Here is a 13,818-nt window from a genome sequence, read left to right as displayed (position 1 = left end):
ATTATCTTATACTACAGGTGAGGTAAATAAATAACCTTTTTTTTTTAATTTGTTGAAATTAAGGTTTCTGCAGAGACAAATAGAGGTATCTTAAAGGACTTGATGTAATTTTGGTGGTGTTGGACAACGGTTTGATGTTGCATAAAACTGGCTTTTATAACCGGTGATATTGTTTTTATATCTAAGTGAAGTACACTTTATTTACTCTCCTTTACCCTTCGCATTTAAATGTCCCAAAGTTTATAGTAGTTGCTACCTCTATGTACAGATTCAAAAGATAACTGATAATGTTTGTTTTGTTTTTGTTGTTTTTTTTTGGAAGAAAATTGTTATTATAAAGCTTATTTTGAAACATAATCTGCGAAAAACAGACAAACATGTTTTGTGTGCCAATATGTCGGAAAACACTGTTTAGCCTTAACCCATGGCATATTAAGCGTACCTTTCTAAACTATTTATGGACAAGACATTCTTCTGAATTCACTACTTTGTCGATACAGGGTCCCTAATAGCAAACAAATGACTCACAAAATATCTAAATAAATACCACCAGTATTGCGATGAATCCCACTAATTAATGCTGGAGTCTCCTGTATATTTTACTGCGACATAGAAAGTGAGTGACTTCAGCCTTTCTTTTTGTCAGCCTTTTATACTAAGTGTATGACCCACCAATCCCCTCCCGGTGGCTCAGCAGGAATTTTGAGGGCTTATAACTTTAAAATTCGAGGTGCGATCCTTGCAGTGGGCATAGCCTGTTGTGCATCTTCTTGCTTATCAAACAAAACGATAATACACTGAGCGTTGTAACAGAAACGTAAAATTACTCAACATGATGTAATATGTTGAACCTACATGTATAAAAACGAGTCGGTGATTTTAGAGTTAAGCGAAACGGCAATGGTAAGTCAGCCGTTATTCGTGTTATGTATTTTTAAACTCGTATACGTATCAGGGGCGTATTCGTGGGGTCGGAGTCAAATGACTACCCTCATTATCCTAAAAAGTAGTATAAATAATACACTTGACTTTCATGTAAAATCGCTTAAATTCTTTGTGTAGAAGATAAGGTCTACGTCTTTTTGAGAAAGACCTCATCAAATCTCTCACTGTGTTGTGCTGGCTACGCCTTTTCGTGTTATTATATCCTTTCCTACTTTTAACCCTTCGTTTGCGGCTTGTGTAAATCTGCCAGTTAAAGGGTTAAGTGATATTTCGCGATCTTGCAGCTTCGGTTTTTGTAAGGTTAATTTTACACAAACAAACCTTCTGCACGAAGGCGTTAATATTTTTGTAGTAATAGATTAATTCATAAAGAAAAATCCGAACTTAGATTTGTTCTCCAGCTTAGATCTTCACACTTCTTTCGATTGGGAGGTCTTATGATAAGATGGTCATAATAACAGTCGTCAGCTTTCTTCTGAACAATGTTGCTTATAGTCCTCTAGTCTAGTTGGAGCCAACCAAGCATAATTTTGTTCTAGATAATCAAGATATCATATAATTATAACAGCTGACGAAGCGTACTGATTACCGCTATCTGACTTCTGCATTTTTACATCTATTTGAATTATAACGCGTGTATAAACCAAGAATGAAATGTACATTATCCCCCAGGATACCTCTCCCCCTCATATCGGTGACTACAAATTATTGCACCTTACAATAAGATACAGTAAAAACATTTTCCTTCTAATGTTTGACACCTTGTTTATATATAATTTTTAGAGAAGGAAGAAGATGTTTTTAAATAGTAATAATTCTCGATCATCTTAGTCATCAGTGTAACTAATTAAATATACATTTCTTACGTATCTGCTTATAAAGATAAGGATGCCTTGTTTTATTAGTTGGGTAACCCCGCCGTTAATAGTGTTTTCGGCCGTACACTGTTTATGAAATCCGCGAAGCTTTAACACTATTCTTTTCAAACGTACAAGAAAAAAATTCAGATGGTTTGTGTTTAAACTTGGGTTAGAACAATACTTTAACGTTTTGAGTTTCATCCAATAAAAATATGAAAAAATCGTGAATCTTTTTTATGTTAAGAATTAATGCAGCATCAAAATTTTAGATAAATGACAAAATAAGCTCGAGCGTTTTCGGAAGTTAGAACTATCTTTTTCAGGGGGTGAAGTGAGAATGAGTAGGAAGACTATTATAGCGTGTGAAAGTTAGTGACGTCATACCAGGATTTCGTCACAGTTGAAGATCTTTGGTAGTTCTTGTGAAATGTTTGAAGGAAATGAAATACTGTGAATTTTTACTGAATTACTGATTTTCTTTTGTTGTCAATATTTTGCATTATAACTATTTCTTGTTAATGTCTAGTGGTCAACAATACCAGTATTGATTTTAACCATCTTTCCTATTGTCAAAGACAGTGGTTAGCGTGCTTGGACTGTGAATCGGAGGATTCGTGGTTCGCGGCCTGTTGTCGTAAAAACGAGCAGCTCCACACTTGCGTTGGAGGTCGTGGATGCGTTGAAGGAATGACGGTAAAATCCCACTAATCGGTAAAACGAGAGTAACCAAAAGAGTTGGTGGTGGATGTTGATGACTAGCTGCCTTTCCTCTAAGTCTTTCAGTTCAAAATTAGTAATCACTCCGTGCCAATAGCTCTTTATATGGCTTTGCATAAACATTTTGAAGCAAACAAACAAAACGGTGGATTATTTTGTTATGAACATGATATTGGAACTAGAGAAAATAATCCACTCCTAAAGAGAATGCTGATATGTTTTAGTTCAGTGCATAATTCAAAATACAACAGTCGATTTGATTTGTTGATATCAAAATGTCTGATAAAAAGAAGTTGAAATTAACTTCATGTACAAGGTTTTAATTATTTTTGAATTCTTTTTAAAATTCCACTGTCTCATTTTATCAGCAAAAATACAATGGAATATAGTAGGGTATGCGTAAGTTGTTGAATATGGCACGTTTCGAACACAACAGCTCGTCTGTTCACAGAAAACATAAGGGTTTGTGGTTGTCAATTATATGTAGAGTTGGCAAATATTTGGATCGGCAATGATGGACATATTTTATTATTTTTAAATGACCTTCGTTCTCCATAATTTGTACGTCGTTTGGTGTTCTTTAATATGGATATTATCAAGGTTTTGACAGTTTTGTATGTGTCACGATGACGGTGTTACTTCTTTTGTTCTAGGTGTCCCCCGGTGGGACAGCGGTAAGTCTCCATACTTATAAAGCTAAAATCAGAGGTTCGATTCCCCTCGGCGGACACAGCAGATAGCTCGATGTGGCTTTGCGATAAGAAAATACACACACACACACACACTGCCCGAGATTTTATATTATAATTTTTATTAAACATAGCATTCCATTACTGTGGTGGAATAGTGTTTTTGGCATTATTGACATTGTATGAAATCTATGTTCATATATATCCCCTTGAAAGCAATTCATATAAAGTGATTTTCACATCGAAATTAAGCGACAAAACAGATGATAAACATGCAGATTGTTGGCGACTTAGGTTCAGTGTTAGTTACCTACGTGTCACACAAGAAGGTTTACTACACACCGCACCACCTGCTGCTGCTATCTGTCGTGCCTCGTGCGAGGCGCGTGCCTGGACCGAGCACTTTTACTACAGCGCCTGTGGCTCGAACGTGAGATAACTGCTGCGTCATAGGGCAGGTGTTAGAGCGCAACAATGACAGCTGGCTGGCGACCGTAGCGACCGACTGTCAAGGTGCGATTGGTTGTGAGCCTTAGCGTTACAAAAAAAAAGTGCAATAGACCTCCAGCAATGATTTACCTTCAGTGAGAGAGTTCTAACATTTTTGTGGGTGTTTCCAAACTACACATGTAAGTAGAACATTTTGTTTTCAACTTAAAAAGTGAACTCATGTAAATTTGTGCTGAAAAAAAAATATTTCCACCGTTAAACCCTATTTGTTGACTGGAATGTACACATATAGATGTATAGCACATCATATGCCTAAATTGAGAAATCAGATCTGTAGGGGTATGCAGAAAAATTACAGATCATTTCTCCTTCCTCAAACTAGCACTTTCATAATGAAACCTTACTCCTAAATAGAAGTGTCCAGTAGTGTCTTTGTGCTTAGTTTTTGTTTGAAAACTAGAAGTTTAGAAAAGTTTTTGGTTTCGAGGCCTTCATATATTTGTTATAAATTATTTCATAAATGGATTAAGTGCATGATGTTTTAAAAGTAAAAAAAAAGTACATTTGCTTATTGTTCAATCGTAGAATTATCAATGGGGCTTCCCATCAACTTTTCAGACCAAAAGCACTTCTATGTTCTTATGTTTGTCATTTAAAGATGTTAATGCCATTGATTGCTGTTAGGGTTTCTTATGTACTTAATGAAAAAAATTAGTGACTTCATGCATTTTTTTTCTTTTGGCTTATCTTTACACTGAATGTTGTAATGAACAAAAATATAAAATTCTTTAATATGGTGCAATATGTATGGACTCCACTGGTTGTGAACAATTTAAAACCAATCAGAAGTTTGAGGGTTAAATTTCTTCTCAGTGAGAGTTCCTTTTGTATGATTTGAGTAATGTAGAAATGAGCTTGTAAACCCATCTAGCTTGTAGTGGAAAGGTTAAATATAAAAGATGTGTAACTTCATCTGTTGCATAACCAAATGTGTGAAAGAAATTATTAATATAACCAAACAATAAAGGAAAATATGACAAGCTATGTTTCTTGTTTTGATTATAATGGTGTGGAGGGTGTCTTACTGAAAGTTATAAATTGAAAAGACAAAATTGATATAAGTGTCAAAACCATGTGAAAGGTATAATGTGTGTATATACACACTGCTTTGAAGCTCATAAATTTTATGGAGATCTTTGTAGCTAACTGCCTGAACTGATGATTGATTTTGTTCTCAGAGTTACCACATGGCTCGAAGGCTCCCTCCCTAACCATGCATGCCCCTCCCAAACCTGGTGTTCACACTATGGCAGCTGTTTCCCCCCTTCATCCTGGGCAAAATATTAATAACATGATTGGTCACTTCAGTGGAAGTAGCAATTCTGCTTTGAATGCCACCAGAACTTCGAGTTTTGCTGCAGCTCTTCGGAAACTAGCAAAACAAGCTGTGGATCCAGTAGCAGGTACGTGTGCATTAAGATCTGATTTTTTTTAATAAGCATAGAATTATTGGAATCAATATAAAGATAAAAATGTTTTTCAAGTTGTCAAGCATTATGCCTTGCTTATTTGATTACATAATTACATTCTTTATATAACTGATTGATTAAGAAACTGATTACTATCACACATGATGCTGTGTAAATTCCACAGGTTAAAAGTTCTGTCTTTATATTTTGTGAACATAGTAATAACTCTACAAAAAAACGTTTTGGCACTTTTATCCACCATCTAGAAAAAGACCTGCCATCCATTACTCCAGCATCTTCACCTGTCATTGTCTCAGCATCAGGAACACCAAAACATATGTTTGCCTCATCATACCTGTCCAGTAATGGTCCATCAGCATCTTCTGCCTCACCACCAGTGATTACCATCTCCCATACTCCTAATCAACTAGCCCATTCCTTAGAAACTAGAAAAGTGAGTTAGATATAAGTATTTTTATTTCCACAGTATCTTGTACATTCCTCAAAATGTCCTTCTTGTGTGTTTTCATTGCCAGTGTCTTTGAACCACAGCTATAGTTTATTTTAACAGTAAAAGGGTTAAAACTAAAACATGAATGCAAAGTAAACATATATTTTTCCACCGTATACTGTATTTATTAACTACCAGTTCACTTAATTCAATTTTCGTTCATCTCTTATTAATTCCAATCATTATTTAATCTAAAAGGAGGTTGACTGTTATGCACCAAGTGTCATGTTCATGTATGTTTTTCTTCTGAGAAAGTTTTCAGGTTATTGATGTTACATCTCATACTGCTTTCAATATTCACATTGTTCTTCATGACTGAATAATGTGTTGTCTTTTCAGTATAATTAATTCTATCCAAAATGAAATGTTAGTATACTAATTTCTGTTTTTCGTTCTCAGAGGACTGACCTAACAAACATGGGTCACTTTGTTGGGAACAGCAACAGTGTACACAGTGAGAAAAGGCCCGATTCTTACCTAGGGGCTAAAGATAGCCATGTCATATCTCATCTTAGGTAAGCCTAGTTCTTGGTTTGTTTTATTATTATCCAAGTGCTCCTTTAACATTTGGTTCTTTGTGTGGCTGCTACCATTTTAACTTCACCACCACTTATCAGATCACTTATTTGATTTCGAACACTACACTCACGTTTTGTGTGTGTGTATAATATTTGCATTATATTAAAAATAATTCAAATGCCTACCATTATCAGTCTATTCATGTATTGTCCTGAAGTTATTTCTTTAGTCTTGGGACAAATTATTTTAATAATTAATGTAAACAAAATATAGAAAGATTATGTTACTGAAAACCAGGTTTACATATAGCCCAAGCACTAAGACTTGCTTTGTACAGATTTTTCTTTCTTTTGCTACAGGTCAGAATCAGTGGTATCAGTCAGTAGCCATCCAGACGATGGTCGTCCGTCCACTCGTGGCTTTCAGCCTTATAAAAGTAGTAGTGATGGTTCACATTCTCATCCATCTCATATCTCTCTGTATGATCGCCATCCACCTGCTCTTTCAGTATCTTACCCATATCATTCGGCTTTCTTACCTCCAGCTCACTTTTCACACCCAGCTTATGGGTAAGTTGTACAAAACCTGCTGTATTGTTTCTCCCATTTTTATAGAGCTATTTACTTACTGATTAACTCTTACTATAGCTTGGAATTTCCTTGATCAATCATAAATTATTAAAAAAATTAACTAAAGAAATAGCTGAAAAAATGCTTGAGCATTACAACTTGATTACATGTTGGAAACGCTATCCTCAGAATTGTCCTTGCTACATAGGTTAGAATGATCTTGTTTCTTTACACAAGTCCTTGTAATACAGTGAACATTAGTGTAGCTCCTACTGCTTTGTTCAGAGAAAATTGGAAATCTGTAGACATGGAAACTACAACCAAGAATTTATTAACTGTTTTATCTATAGTTTACTTGATAAAATTAATTGGTTAATGATTACATGGATATAATGTAAAGAATTACATTAACTGTATCATTAAAAACATAGATTTGTAAATTACATCAAAGTTTATTTGGAATCAACTATAAAATTCACAGCTCCTTTTGTTGCAAGGATAGTATGGCAGTGCTTAATTCCACAGTTGTCATCTACCAATGTCAGATTTATGTGGGAGTGTACTATATTTTGGGTAGACCTCATGATGTATAGTATAGGAGTACATTGTGTTTGTTAAGGAGCATCGTTATTCCCATAAAAAATATATTTTGAGTTTTATGTGTCATGTGTCAACAACTTATGACTTCTGAACAGGACCCAGTGGTTAGCATGCTGGACTTTGGATATATTGATCCAACATTCATGTCCCATTACTGTAAAAGAAAAAGATTCATACTTTGGGGCTGTAGGTGCATTATAAAGGTAATAGTCATATTCCACTATTTGGTTAGACAAGAGTTAGCAGTGGGTCCTATTGGCTAGCTGCCTTCCTTCTAGTCTGTCAGTTCAAAATTAGGGATGGGTTAACACAGATAGCCCTTGAGTAGCTTTTCACAAATATCCAAAAACAAAGGACTTCTGTGCATTTACCTGTCATCAAAATAAATAATAGTAAACAGCATTTTCCAGTTAAAAAGCTATATCAGAAATAAAATTATAAACTCAATTGTTTGCTAGGGTTTGTGATGCTGAAACTTATTGAATAGACCAGTCACAACCCTACTGTACAATTATACACCGCTCGGTTGTTGAATTAGTCTGGTTAACATTTTGTATTTCATTTGTATGGCTAGTACATCTAATTTGTTAATAAATATTTAATGAGTGAATGAACACAACCAATGATGAGAGAAAGACATCAAGTTATGTTCACTTAGCAGCTTTTCCTAAATTACTCAAAATGAGACATGTGGAGATACAGATATCTTATCTAGTTTTAACACATTTGTAGTGATGCTAGTGAAGTCTTCAACTGTGTTAAGTAAAGTAAAGACATCTTAAAATAGATTGTAGGTGTTATCTTCTTTTTGAAACAGTGTTTTTGGAGTAGTTTTTCTGTCCAGTGAACCTCAGCAAGTGGTTATTGTAAATGGGTATATATAGTTACTGTTCATCAAATCATTAACTTGCTTGTAGTTTTTACATTTCTTACTGATGCTTGGATTGTTGTTTTTATAAGCCAGCACAAACAAAGCATTATCTAAACAATACTTTAAAAATAAAATAAAAATTCTAAATGCCAACATCTGTTTTAGTTAACTTTTTTATAAAAATAGTTTTGATTGTTTGCTTAAAGTGACTAAATGTGATTTTAAAAAGTACAGTGTAAAGTAAAATATATATATCTCACTTGTTTAAATTCTTCTAGAATTGTTAAACTTTAATAATTAGGAAACAAATGAATGTTAAGTTAATGAGAAATAAAAATATCACTTTTATATTTAGTATTCTTTAATGTTTGGAGAACGTAATGTAGTTTCAAATTTTTTTTGTTGGACTTCAGCAGACTTAAAGATTCACCTTATCTGGATCGTTATGGACTAATGAGAACTTCCATGATGCAACTGCCCCAAGCTCCAGGCATGCTACCCAGAACAAATGTACCTTTTGTTACTAGTGGGTCTTACCCACCAGATCTTCTGGGACATTCTATAGGATTTGTTTCTTCTGGTATTAATGCAGTAAACCAAGAAAGGTAAGTAGAATGTTACTTTAAACCTATACTCAGTGGTGAACTCAAACTGTACCATCTTGTTGTAATATGTATTGTATTAAGTCTGATTTTCTGCCAGCTATATTGTGGAATATGATATTTTGCTCACCTTTTTCTTGGATTGGAATTGAAGCAAGTGCAAAGACAGTTTTCTATGTCATCAAATAATTGTATAAAACTATAGACGGGGTAGTTAAGTTATTACCCTAAATAGTTTCTGTTTAGTTTTATACCATTAAAGTATTCATTCCTTTCAGAACATTTCCTTTGCACTTGCTTAAAAATATTGCCCTCTAAGTTAGGTATAAAGGAATATGCCTCATATTTAATATATCATATTACCACTATTAGTTTTTACTCCAAAGACTTAAAAAAACAGCACACAAGCCCTTGTTTTCAAGATTTATTTTGAATGGATAATACAATAAGTAATAAAACATCTAATTTATTTTTTGTTTACCATAACAAATTAGTTCAGAATAAATAAAAACGAAATTGACATAATGATAAATGTGCCTAAAATGTAATAAAATGCATTATTTGTTAAGTCTGAGGTAAAAAAAAATTAATAACATAGGTCATACTTTTATATATTTATAATGAAATTTAGTGACAAAGAAAATATTTATTATTAAAGGTGTAGTAATTAAGGTTTTTCAATTGTGTTTCCTTGCCTTTATTACATGCAATACATATTTGATTGTATGTTGAAAAATGATTTAATTATGTATTAGGGTTTGATAAATGTATAGTAAATGATAATGTTTGGGTTGTAAAAGTAATATAGAACTAGACAACGAGTAGACAATGAAAAATATTACACTTTCTAAAAGAAGGTACCATTGATCAGTGTGGGTGAGGCCCACCAGGAACTTTTCCAGTTTCACAGTGGATCAGCTTGTCTGTCATTGCCAAAGTTCCTAGGTTACACTTTTGGACTTGTGTGTCTTGTTATCCCTACTTTAAGTTGTAAAAGACATGAGATTTTTAATTTTAAGTATTCATAAGCCAGTTAAATTCCAGTTTTTACATCTTGTTTTTCTCTACATACTGTTCTAGTATCAGTATCTCTGCAGTGAAAGGGTTATAAAAAGAGTGAATATACACTCATGGACTGATAAAAAGCTCCATTTAATTATTAATTTTTTTATGAATTTTATACTTGCCATATACATTTGCATATGTTATGGAATGTTCATTTTTAATTTGGCAAATTAATATGTTTGCTTTAAAAAAAGTCAATCTTTTTTTTGCACTCAGTAGAAAAATGGCAAAATCTTGTGTATACAATTTTATATTTAAATTTATGGAATGTAAATATTTCACTTTCTTTTGGTGAAATGTATAAAATAAAAAATCAAACTAATTTTTTAAATCATTTTGAATAGTTTAATACAAAAAAAATAAATTCAAATAGTAGGTAAAAGAAGCAAGTAGGAAGTCAAGTTGAATGAGTTGAAAGCTTTATTGAGTAACACTGTCATTAGGTTTGAATGACAATATTTCTCAAGCTAAGCAACTCTGTCTTATTAAGTGCAGTGAAAATATAATCTTTTTAGTCCTTACAACTTTTCATTCTAGTTTGTTGACTGATATTCTGATTGTTAATAAGAAATGATGGTTAATTGTGGTTAACCCTAAAATTATCTATGGACCCCATTAAAATTCTTAACAGTTTTCTTAACTGCTTATGGAAAGTTATGGACCCACAAAAAAGTTGGTAGTTTGTTTGTTTGTTAGCAAGCAAATCACAAAAGTAAATTAATAATATTGCTAATATTACAATTAATCTCACTACTGGAGATCTTCCATATTTCACCTAGAAAATAAGTAATTTTACCCAATTTTCTTTGTCAGTTCTTTACACTGGGTTTTGTAGCTGATAAAAAAACATAAAATTACTCAATACCATGCAATATGTGTACACTATTAATACTGAATGGTATGTTAGCATGTTAGTAGTTCAAAGATAAAAGACAACATTCAATCAAATACAAATCAAATTGATTAACCACAATAACATTTATATTTTCCGGAAAAAAAAATTATCCACCTATTCTTGATTCAAACATTTTACAGAGTCCTCCTGGTGCTTCAGTGCTAAGATCTGTAAAAATCTAGGTTTGATATCCGTAGTTAGCACAGCACAGATAGCCTATTGTGTAGCTTTACACTTAAATACAAACAAGCAACACATTTTACTGAATAAAATTATAATCACTGGACTGATATCTGATAAATGTAGGAGTTTGGAATGGATAGTAGCAGTACACTTGACTGGAAGATGTTAGTATGAAGTTGAAAGATGTATTTCAGTAGATTAATACAAATATATGGTGTACAACAGTTACATCTAATGTCATAAAGGTTACGATACACAAATTAAATTCTATAGCATGGAATGAGAAGATTATACAGACTTTGATTTAGACTTCTTTTACAGCTTACACAAGTAGTTTATTTGTCTTTTGAATTAGAAAAGTAGATTAGAAATACAGCATAAGGAAGTGAATCAAGATTATTTAAATGTTTGAACTTGATAATTCCTACATGTTATAGAGTTCTTCAAGAGGAACAACACTTACAGGAAAGAGAGCGCGAATTTATTCAAGACAGGGAACGAGATCAGGAGAGAGTCAGGGATTGGCCAAAAACAAGGGATCAAGACATGCAGGGTCAATGTACTGAAAATAGAGAAGAAAGGAACCATACATCAAGAAGTCCATTAATTATGTCTGCTTTAAGAAATGAAGAGTCAAAAGGTACAGGTTTTATTCCATAAATCTTTTTACTTTGTTCTTATTCTACATTTTGACTACTTGGAAAAGGTATTATTAATTAATGTTCAACTTTTCTGATAAGAAAGCAAGCTAAATCATTATTCCTATGTGATGGCATTCATAAACTAAAACACACCTAACATAATTTGTTCATATTTAATCCAAGTAGTGATCTTTGTCTAGATATAAAAGTTTTGTAAAATGGATGTGGCCTAGTGGTTGTATGCTCATGCTGTGTATCTGAGGGTTCATCATTCATGTCCCATTGCCACAAAATTGCACTCCACACTTAAAGACCATGTGTTATAAGAGTAACTGTCAAATTTGACTATTTGGTTTGAATAATTCAGAAGTTGATGGTGTGTACTGTTGACTAGCCATCTCTCTTGTCTATCATCTAGAAATTGGGGACAGTTAGCTCAGATGGCCTTTGTATAGAAGCTTTGTACAAATATGCAAATCAAACAGGTTTTATAAAGTAAATGCACTTTTTCCAAACATGATCCTTGTGTATTAAATTAGGAATTAAGCTTTTATTAACATGGTCCTTTTGTCTTGTGAATTTCCTTCATTAGCTGTATTAAAGTTTGTACTTTCTGTTTGTTTTCAACATTTCTTTTTATACAGTTGAAATTTATCTTTAATTTTGATTACATTTAACTTTTGTGATTAACTGGATATTATTATTAATTTCAGTTATTTCAAATATATTCTTTGAGAGCTAGGTACTGAAAAACATAATAATATTATTATTACAGGAAAGTATGGTTCAATCACTCAGGGAACACCTCGTGACATAGTCATTAAGAGGCCATTTCAGGTCACTGTTCCATCGTCAGCTCCTCTGAACTTGACAACATATTTGCCTGGGTCGAGAGAAACTTTAACACATCGTGAACAAGACCTTCAAACACTACCTGAAGGATTGGCATATAAGCATCCATTGTTTCTTTATCAGGTGAGTGTTAAAGTGATTTCAATTTCCACTATATTTTTGTGGAAACTGAAGGTACTGAGCTTTTTCTTTTGTAGTGATTGTGTTTTAAAATATTTTTCTTTCCCCATTTTTATTTATATATATATATGTTCGGCTGTATTAAAATATAAAATTTAATTTTTACTTATGATTTTAACTGTAAGTGGAAAAATAGAAATAGAAAAAAAGTATTCAGTTTTGTATTTGAATTGAATAAAAAATTAATCAGGGCCAAAATTAAAATTATAAGCAATATTATTTTCACCTATTTCTGTCATTTTTCTCAAAAGTATAAATTATTATTGGGTTTGTCTGGACAAATACCACATTCACAAACCCACTATTATAACTGATTATTGATTAATTAGATTGTGAAGTAATAACCTATAAACATTGTATTATATAATGTCAAATGTACATTTTATGATGTTAAATATTTAATAACCTCATTCTGCTTCAAATATCTAATAATCATTATATTATTGAAGTAAAAAGGTACCTTTGTTAACTACTGCTAATCCAGGAAGAGTATGTTACAAACTTCAAAGAATTAAAATTTCCTCTTAACGCTTTCACTTAGATTTCAGGAGCATTCTCCAAAAGCTGTTAATTCTTCATTAAAATATACAAGTTTTAATTTGACCTCTTTTATTACTTTCCAATTTGAAATTACCATAAAGTTTCCATATCTGGCATTAAAATTTCTTGGAAACAATATCAAATAATGGAAATTTAGATTTTTAGAAAGAAAATGTGCAAAATGTGTTGAAAAGGATTCTTCACTAATGAAGTAAAATTGACCAAAATGATTTATTAAAAAGCCAAATGTATTCCAAAAGCATGAAATTGTATTATATGTATAAAATATTATCATAACTCCTTAAAATTTTGTACTATATTTATATGTCAGTATTGATGGAAAATCACATATATATAATATAAAAAAAATACTTTGCTCAATGTCATATAAAAGAAAACAAAACAGTACAATGATGATTCTTTTTTTACTTTTGCAATTAAGTACAATACAAAAAACGTGTTTTCAGCAAAAAATAAACAATATTCATTAAAATGTGAGTTTGCCTTACATCATACTTTTCTTAACTTTAGTTACATTGGCAACATTTCTTGTACTATACTTTTGAATGATATGTTGCAAAACAAGGAATCACAAACAATCAAGGTTTTTCTGGGCACTCATTGCAAAAGTAAGTGGTTTTCTTCCTTTTGCAAAATCCT

General features: G+C 32.3%; 1 protein-coding gene across 1 annotated transcript in view; it reads left to right on the top strand.

The window, feature by feature from the left end:
- Positions 1–13,818, top strand: part of LOC106467546 — an 89,586-nt gene that overhangs the window by 62,371 nt on the left and 13,397 nt on the right. The window contains exons 4-10 of the mRNA XM_022395743.1: positions 4,900–5,124; positions 5,397–5,584; positions 6,041–6,156; positions 6,520–6,729; positions 8,617–8,805; positions 11,383–11,585; positions 12,362–12,561. Coding sequence (XP_022251451.1) covers positions 4,900–5,124; positions 5,397–5,584; positions 6,041–6,156; positions 6,520–6,729; positions 8,617–8,805; positions 11,383–11,585; positions 12,362–12,561 — 1,331 coding nt within the window. The remainder of the gene's footprint in view (positions 1–4,899; positions 5,125–5,396; positions 5,585–6,040; positions 6,157–6,519; positions 6,730–8,616; positions 8,806–11,382; positions 11,586–12,361; positions 12,562–13,818) is intronic.

Source organism: Limulus polyphemus, unplaced genomic scaffold, assembly GCF_000517525.1.
Source record: "Limulus polyphemus unplaced genomic scaffold, Limulus_polyphemus-2.1.2 Scaffold2655, whole genome shotgun sequence".
NCBI classification, from domain to species: Eukaryota; Metazoa; Arthropoda; class Merostomata; order Xiphosura; family Limulidae; genus Limulus; species Limulus polyphemus.
This window is presented reverse-complemented; position numbering and strand designations above follow the sequence as displayed.